Raw genomic sequence first — 9,352 nt, forward strand, 5'->3', positions numbered from 1 at the left:
TTTAAGGAAAATCGCTCACTTTAATATATATTTTTATTTTTGTTTTTCAAAATATTGAATATATGATTCGCATTAGTTTATCCACCGTTTCAATCAATCATCTAATGTTTGATTTGGTCATAATAACTAAACTGTCAAGAACATTGTGGGTGTTACCCAAATACGTTATTACCAATCTTTAACGAGGATATATATGTGAAAACACGATTTTTGACCACCGTCACGTTGTCCGAAGCCGGTGAAGATGTGTAGACGCAACCTCGGAAGCAACCGCAGCAGTAGAAGACGAGTAGACAGGCACGAGCGAGATCCCTTATCCACTACCCCTCAACCCTCGCTCTCCGATCGGAACTCTAGGGTAAGCGCTTCCCTTCTTCTCGCTTCCTCTCCTTCCTCCTCCCCCTCGCTTTCTCGTGATCTAGTGAGGCATGCCGTTCAACACGGGACTTTTTCCTGCTCCTACCAGTCGCATTCGCCGGAGTTCGGACTCTTGATGCTTCTTAGCTTGGTCTTTACCGACATCTTGGCAAGTGCGGCCAAGTTGGTGGGTCGGAGGGCGGTTGGTTTTGTCGGAATGAGGATTTCTTCGATGCGTTCCTCGAAGATGGTCATTCGTGGTCTTGATTCCGCCGATTGGAGTTAGATTAGGTGCAAGGCCTGTTTCTTGGAATCGATCCGCTCTCGTTTCTTTACTAACACTATCTAGTTGAGCATTGCTGGTTTTGGTATAGTAGGGGATTAGGGTTTTTGGTTTGATGCTTCGTTTGTGGATCTGCGGTCTGGCATCTGATTTGATGCCTAACTTTTACTGAGTCCTTTCTCGGTAAGAAAATGTCGTGATTTTTCAGATTTTGACTTGAAAACTTGTCCTTTCACACGGGTCGCTATCTCTAGATGAAGATTGAAAGTTGGTACGCCATAGTCTGTTTGATGTGGTCGGGCAAGATGGAGATATTGCATTCTTTGGTGGTGAAAATTCTATTTTTGTTCTCTTCAGTGTGGTTTACTTTTAAGTTGACGTAGGGATGGTTCTGAAGTCAGGCTGGTGTCTTTTGAGCTTGATTTAGAGATGGTTCTGAACAAATAGGCTGTAGCACTTCACTGTCGAGAACCTTTATCTTCAGAGACTGGTTAGGTTTTGTTGGATCTGGGATGCGCAAGGAAACTTACAGTCCTATCGTGCCATAGTTCTGTTTGCAATTTGCGTTTTAAGAAAAATAATTGAATCTTGGTCTTTATGGCCAATTGTTTTCAAGGTTTCATTTTCAGCCATCGCTGCATTTTCTTTATCCTTCCTCTTCCAATACTGGATCTTTATTTTCTTCTTGGCCGCAGCAATCTACAATGTAAGTTGATTGTATCATCTGACATTTACTGTCAGACAAGCAGCGCCACATAGTGCATGTTTTACCAGCCTGAAAGTGTGAACTATCATCCTGATAGGTATAGAGAGTCGGTCCACCTACTTCGTGGCTCCTTTTTGGCCTAATGCGACTGACATAGCATGCATCTGGATTATTTTCCTATGCAGGCATTGTCAAGCTGTAAATGGCGGTGACAGATAGCCAAAATCCATTATTAGGTGTAACCACATGCGGATCTTTGCTGCAGCAGTTGCAGGTAAATTATAATTACTATATGGACATCTTACTTGCATGGTTCAATTGTGAAGCTGACTAAATGACTGCCCTTATATTTCAGCTGATATGGGATGAGGTTGGTGAGAGCGATGAAGAACGTGACAAAATGCTGCTTCAACTAGAACAGGAGTGCTTGGATGTTTACAAAAGAAAAGTTGAGCAGGCTTCAAAGACAAGGGCTCTTCTTCTCCAGTCCTTGGCTGATTCGAAAGCTGAGCTTGCCAGACTTCTTTCTGCACTTGGACAGAAGTCTTTTGTTGGCATTGTGAGTTTCATCGTGATTTCAGCTGACAAGGGATTACCTAAAACTAGAAAGTCCTCCATTTTACTGCTTGCATCATGTGTGCAGAGGGCTCTTCGAAGACCAATTTAGCTTTGTTTCTTGATTTACACTAATTATGCAACTGATTACGAACAACACAAAGTTACGTCTTGCATTCTGTATGTGGGTATATGCAAGGAGAAAATATGATAAAACATGACAATGAGAGGCTATATACATATACAATACAGTTTGTTGGAACTTGGTAGGATCCATGTCTAGTAAGAAAAGTCTATGCTTAGTGGGATATCACCTTGAGCAGTGACAACGTGTTAGATTGGTTGTATATGGTGGGAGAGAGGAAAAAAAAAAGATTATCCTGTATCCTTCATGCATGAATTTGAAGTTTGCCTTCAACTTTGTGGGAAAAAAACAAAAGAGATTATATATGAGTGCATTACTAGTACCTTTTCTCCATCAAATACAACCATCATCTCACCATCCAGGAATGAAAATTACATGATGAATCAAGGTCAAGCGCATTTGTGTCAAATCTAGAGGTTGAATCATATTAGAGTATGTCTTCTTTTTCTCCATTCCTGAAATTTTATTAAGTAACCGATAGGGTTAAATATGAAAATTGTCTTGTGATAGCAATATATGTGAGGAGCTTTCTATTTGTTTTTTGCTTGAAACCTAAAATTAGTCTTACTAAAACAAGGAGTTTGAGCCAGATGGTTATTTCTATTTGTTCTTAAAGAGTCCTTGTTTTTATCAAATTGGTTGTCAGATAACTTTGTTTATGCGGAAAATACTGGTTTCCGAAAGGCTGTTCTACATACGTTCTGAGAACAGAATAAGGTGTTGCTGTCTATTTGGTTCGCGCTTTCTCCATCTCGACTTATCCTCTTTATTCTATTTTTTAACTGAAAACATTAACAAAATCACATCTATTTCGAGTCTCAAGTAGTTCCTTACCATTTAAAGTTGGGGCAGACCTGTGAACACATAGGTACGATTGTGATCTAGAGCTCTTCTTTCTGAAATTTGTATCAGATCCTTTTGGTGCCTCTAAGTAGAAGAAAATTCAATAGTTTCCTTTCTTAGTCATCATTTTTTCGAAGACTTATATAGTTGCACCAAATTTGTGGTACATAGGTATCTATCAGACCAAATTACTTTTTTTTCAACAAGTGCAGGATTTAAGCATTTAGATCTTTGGACTATCTTTATGTGCTTACCACTTCTATAATCACAAATAAGGATTTCTTGCGCTAACAATTCATATTTGGTGTTCATCAGCCTGATAAATCCTCTGGCACGATCAAGGAGCAACTAGCAGTTATAGGACCACTTCTAGAGCAACTTTGCAAGCAGAAGGAGGATAGGATGAGAGAATTTGCTGATGTCCAATTACAGATTGAGAAAATCAGTGGAGAAATTGCTGGAACTTTAAATATTGGCGAGCAAATGAGGACACTAACGGTTGATGTGGAGGATTTATCATTGAAGAAGCTGGATGAGTACCAGTCACAACTTAAAGAACTTCAGAAAGAAAAGGTTCCTCATCATAGTGTTGCTGTCTAGTTGATCTTTAAAGCATAATTTTTGTGGTAACATTTGCATCACTATCTTTGCAGAGTGATAGGCTGCACAAGGTCCTTGACCTCGTTAGCACAGTACATGATCTCTGTGCAGTTCTGTGGTTAGATTTTTTCAGTACTGTAACGGAAGTTCATCCTAGCTTAAATGACTCTGTAGATGTACAATCAAAGAGCATCAGCAATGATACTATATCAAATCTTTGTAGAATGGTCTTATCACTTAAAGAAGATAAAAAAATGAGGCTGCAAAAGGTAAGTTATATTTCTCAACATCATGTTGTTGCCTCTTCAGATAGTAGTACTCTTTAGCTTCATTCTAATAGATAAAAAATTATCTGTATGTTTTATTTGATTTTGTTCTTGGCTTTTGGTGTTTACATGAGCGTTCATTTTGAACTTTCATGTTGGGCAAAGCAGAGGCTGAAGCACTACCAGGCATACACTGCACTGCTGTCAGAAATTCTATATTTTTTTCTCATATTATGGGCCTTAAATGAGTTGTCTTTTGTTGATTCTGAATTATTGTAGAGATAACAACTGGCTTTTGTTCTGCCTTGAAGATTGTTACTCATGTTAAAATTGCAGGTTGTTCTCATAATTATTCCAAATTAGCAACTCTTATGATTATCATGATTGTGTACATTCTTTTACGTGTTAAATATGTTTATTTCATAATTGTTCACATGAATGTGGATCATTTTGGACTATTTCCATGAATTCACATGTTAATCCATGCAGAGGATATCTTAAGAGAAAACCTTTTAGTTGCAGTTCTTATCTCATGGATCATAGATTATCAGCATCTTTTTTGTTGTTCAAGTCATCGTACTTAGTGACCTGTATTCTTCAGCTAGACATGGGTTTACTTTGTTATAGTTTACTTAAGGAACATTTTTTTTGTTAATAATTGCCTTTCTTTTATTGGCTGCATCAGATTTATTCAGATTTTGGTTCCATGCTGAACATATAATTGAATGCTATAGAGCATGGAAGTTTCCACCACATCTTTTCTTTTGATAGTTCACATTGTTTCATCAAACAACACTGCATTTTACACAAAAAATGCTATGATGGCCTTCTTTTCTATGGGTGTGCCTTCTGGACAATTGACTTACGTAACATGGATCTGTACATCCTTACAACTGCTACTAGAACAATAAAATTCCTAGTTTTCAACAATTTAGCATCAAATGTATAGTCTTTTTACTCTTATGGAGCTCTTTTCAGAGAAACATCACTACTTATTTGGCTAGGAATTTAGAACTTGCTTGAGATGGTTGTCATTGGGTTGTAAGCAAGTTGTGAAGTTTGGACAATTTGTTTTTGTTCCCATAGTAATGTGGAAGGTCTAGATGAGGATGCAATGGCAATTGCAACTTCAATGGCACTATCTACTCTGCAAATTATAGACAATTAATTAACGTCTTTACATTTGAAGAACTCAAGAAAGCCAAAACATCATTTTTTTTGGGAAAGAAAGCAAGTCTATAATAGAGTCTAAAATAAGTCTATGCATTTGAATCTTTAAATCTTGTTTTCTTAAAGACCATATCACCAATAATTTCAGCTTCATCTTATTGTCTCTATGCTTGTAAACTGTTCACTTTATTCTCTTTTAGATTTCTATCTGATCCTCACGTAAACCTTGGTTGTCTTCTCATCTAAATTGCACTCTTGTCACAGAAGGTGATGTGTCGAGAGGATCTAACGACTGGTATATGCTCAAACTTGCATATGGCTAACAGAACAGATATATATGTTATTGTCTAACAAAAATGAGTATGCAATAAACTTGATCCTAGTTAATAATATTTCCCATTCATGTGACATTCCCTTTTTTTTTCTGGCATTCATATTATCATCCAAATAAATTAATTGATTTTATCTCCTTTCGTTTATCAATTTTGGCTTTTTGTCTTGATGTGTTTTCAGCTTCAAGAATTAGCTGCTCAGCTTATTGATCTTTGGAATCTGATGGATACACAAATGGAGGAGCAAGAACTGTTTAGTCATGTAACTTGTAATTTGTCTGCCACAGTGGATGAAGTTACTGTTCCTGGAGCTCTTGCCCTTGATCTAATTGAGCAGGTTAGATAAGAATGGTGAAGTCTTGAAATAAGTTTTTTTCCATCTTCGGGATTGAGGAGATGCTAAAGCTTATCTTTCTTGTGTGCTGTTACATTTGTTTTTTTCTCTGCTTTTATGAAGGCTGAAGTGGAAGTTGAAAGGTTAGATCAGCTAAAGGCAAGCAAGATGAAAGAAATAGCTTTCAGGAAACAAACTGAACTTGAGGACATTTACGCTCGTGCTCATGTAGACATAAATTCTGCTGCAGCCAGAGATAAAATATTGGCTTTAGTTGACTCTGGAAATGTTGAATCTTCACAATTACTAGCAGAAATGGATAATCAGATACTGAAAGCTAAGGAGGAAGCCATGAGCAGGAAAGAAATATTGGAAAAGGTTGAAAAATGGATGTCAGCATGTGAAGAAGAAAGCTGGCTTGAAGACTACAATCGGGTAACTAACTGTATATCTTTCTAATCTTGATTTACTTATTCTTGCACTTGTAACACTTTCGTGCATTATTATTCAGCTTGTTGGACCCTTGATCCTTTGGGCCAACACTAATATGTAATGTTTCTTCAACTTTGTCGCTGCCATTTTATCAAAATCCTCCATTGGTGGGATGTACTTGGACCTAATTCATCGATGAGGCATTCTTTCTCTACTCCCTGTTTCTAGATTGACACACATGTATACTAGGATTCTGGCATTAATTTATGCTAATAATTTTCCTGTCAACTTATTGTTGTCTGCAGGTATATGTTCTAGCATAAATAGTTTCTTCCAGTATGCCATAACTACCTCAAAGCTTCATTTACAAAAAGTTTCTTCTGTAAATTATGCAGATACAGTCAACTTGAAATTTTACATGGTGTCAGTATTTAGGCTATTTTAAAGATGCTATTTTCTAGAGAGTAGTCTGTGACCTGTTGTCCATGCAGTCTTATTGTAGATAATTGAACTCATAGGTACTGTTAGGACAGAGATTAGATTTTTCTGCTCCTTGTCACTGCCCAAGTAATTCTCTAAGGTCAATAGTATATGAAATCTAACCAAATTTGAACTTTGTTATGTATGACTCCTTTTTCAGGATGACAATAGATATAACTCGAGTAGAGGTGCACATTTGAACCTCAAGCGTGCAGAAAAAGCTCGTATACTGGTTAACAAGATTCCAGGTATCTTTGCACAAGCTTGGTGAGATGTATCTATTTCTTCTCTCTTTTCTATGGTCTACTGTCTGCAAGGAAATATTTGCATGTTATGCCATCTGGCAAGAAGTATTTTTTATCCACCTGGTAAGGAAATATGGAAACAGTTGCTTTTCCATTTAAAATATGATATCTTCAGGTCCCTTTTCCTGTTAAGTTTGCACTAATTTTGCTAAATAGTCTATCTGATGTAACATGGGCATTTTCAGAGCTTGCATCAGGGGATTGGTAAGTGATAGCAAGTTAACAACTTCTGCAATTATTGGAGTAAAGCCAATGGAAAACAGAACATTGCAATTACTAATTTTTTGAGACCAAGCTATATCGGCTAGAACTGATTTTTTCCAAGATTTAGTACAAAAAAATTGAAGTTCTTTTACTTTTTCCTGCCTTCCAACTGAATCCGTTTATATGGAGGAAGCTAGAAAAAAATTTAAAATAATTGCCTTCATAATTTCTCATCATTTAAGGGTATCTGTATCACTTCTCTTACAGGATCATTCTGGTGCCTTTTACTACTGTTAACTTGAAAATCATAACAAAACTGTTAATTTAGCTAAAAAAATCCTGGTAGTTAAAAGTAACAGAAACATGAATTCGAATTCATGGGCCTTTTGGCAGATTAGATCTGATAGTTGAGTGACATTTTTTTATTATTAGGAATTGATCTACAGCTATGTTTGTGTTCAGCTGGTAAAGCATTTCAAATTCATTCCATAACTAATAATGTTTGATGTTGTAGCTCTTGTTGAGACACTGGTTGCTAAAATTCAAACATGGGAAGAGGATCATGGGATGTCATTCATGTATGATGGTGTTCCGCTTCTTGCTATGCTAGATGAATATACTATGCTAAGGCAGGAAAGAGAAGAGGAAAAACGAAGGCAGAAGGTACTCTTTGACTTGTTTTGATTGTCATGGCAGTGTGAACCTAGTATATGATCACCGACAAGTCCATGGGTGTCTAAATTCTTTCTGTTTGTAAATTCCAGGATCAGAAGCGCATGCATGAGCAACTTGCCACTGAGCAAGAATCTATGTTCAGTTCAAGGCCTAGTCCAGCTCGACCACTCGGCACAAAGAAAGTGGTGGGTCCTCGTGCAAATGGAGGTCCATCAAATGGTACTCCAAGTCGACGGTTATCACTTAATGCCCACCAGGGCAGCACAAATGGTGTGAGGTCTGTGAGCAGGGATGGTAAGAGGGATGGTAACAGGCCAGCAGGTCCAGTGAACTATGTTGCCATCGTGAAAGAGGATGCAGGCTCCCATGTGTCAGGCACTGACCAAGTTCCTGCTTCACCGTGAGATGGTGTCGTGAATGCATTTTGCAGATTTTCTCCTTTGTTACTGATGCAGTCTTATGTTAGGTTGTGATAAGTAATTGAGTAATTATAGTAGAACACCATAGGAAGGTTGACGAGAGGAACCGCTTGAGAAGACCAGTGCTTCATAAATTGGAATGTTTGCTTTCAGAACATAAAATATTTGTCATTGTAAGATGTGCATTAGCTATTTGTTGATCAAAGCATGGCTAGGCTTGCTTCTCCTGCCCATTAAGTCTTTTGCTCATAAGCATCATGTTGACCATTATGTTGCTGTATCTTTTAGCCTCAGTGATGCTTTCATGAGTTGCTCCTTGCAGGTGAAATCATGAAGTAACAACTTCGCTATTTAACTTCACAATCCTGGTATTTTGCCGCTGATCTTTGTAAAACACATTAAACATCAAAGCGTCCACAGTGCATGTGGCGTTTTTTGTGTTTTTTGACATATTTCAAAATAAGTGAAAAACAAAAATCTTTTAGTTTTTTTCTCATAATCTTAAATTTAGGTTTATCCATTAGGCATTTTACCTAAACAAACAAACAAAAATAAACCATAGTAGACAAGTATAAATATATTTAAAAAGAATTACGAAGTTTAGTTGACCAGAAATTAATTAGGAAATAATAACAAATAGAAAAACATATATAAAGTAATTCATATAACTGATGATTTATCATCAAGAATCCATCAAACAAAGCTAACAAAGCACCATATAAGGATCATAGGACAGCAGTATAATCACAGGAAGTAAAAGAAAGCCACAACTCAGAGAGCATCATACACTTTTCTTATCCAATGAGATTAAAATATCCCAACTAATTTTGAAAGGATATTGTAATAATTTGTCTCGATGAGATCATAATCCAAATAAAGCTCTTAGGTACCTTAGAGATGTGTCACATAACATATCACATCCTCTCCTCAGTTCGAAAGAGATATCACAGATTTCTTTGAGATGTGTGTAAGGTAATAGCAAGTTATCATAATAACAGAGTGCTCATAATAAGCAAGGGAAACACAAAATGTAATCTATATGGATCAGATGATTTTGACTTATTTTTAAAATATGAATTCATGTCAAATTCATATGATGTAAATGGAAAGAAAAAACGTAGGACATAAAAAGAGTGCACAACATATATGGATCAGTGAATTTGAGATGACAGAAAATGGAGACATGATCCCGACAGAAACATGAAACAGTGTCATAAACCCCATCTAAAAATGTCTGCTAGGCAAC

At 36.8% G+C, this 9,352-nt stretch overlaps 1 protein-coding gene across 2 annotated transcripts; it reads left to right on the top strand.

Annotated features, from left to right (window-relative positions):
• Positions 1-205: 205 nt before the first annotated feature.
• Positions 206-8,337, top strand: LOC135634247 (65-kDa microtubule-associated protein 1-like). 2 transcript variants are annotated; one of them, XM_065144588.1, is made up of 10 exons: positions 206-358; positions 1,532-1,620; positions 1,702-1,905; positions 3,205-3,462; positions 3,543-3,758; positions 5,439-5,594; positions 5,715-6,026; positions 6,664-6,751; positions 7,527-7,675; positions 7,777-8,337. In XM_065144588.1, exons 2-10 carry the CDS (start codon positions 1,549-1,551, stop codon positions 8,089-8,091), a joined length of 1,770 nt encoding a protein of 589 aa, XP_065000660.1. In that variant the 5' UTR covers positions 206-358; positions 1,532-1,548; the 3' UTR covers positions 8,092-8,337. The 2 variants fall into 2 exon arrangements, with proteins under 2 accessions (XP_065000660.1, XP_065000661.1); XM_065144589.1 differs by lacking the exon at positions 3,543-3,758.
• Positions 8,338-9,352: the final 1,015 nt, after the last annotated feature.

Source organism: Musa acuminata, chromosome BXJ3-3 (genome assembly GCF_036884655.1).
Source record: "Musa acuminata AAA Group cultivar baxijiao chromosome BXJ3-3, Cavendish_Baxijiao_AAA, whole genome shotgun sequence".
NCBI lineage: Eukaryota > Viridiplantae > Streptophyta > Magnoliopsida > Zingiberales > Musaceae > Musa > Musa acuminata.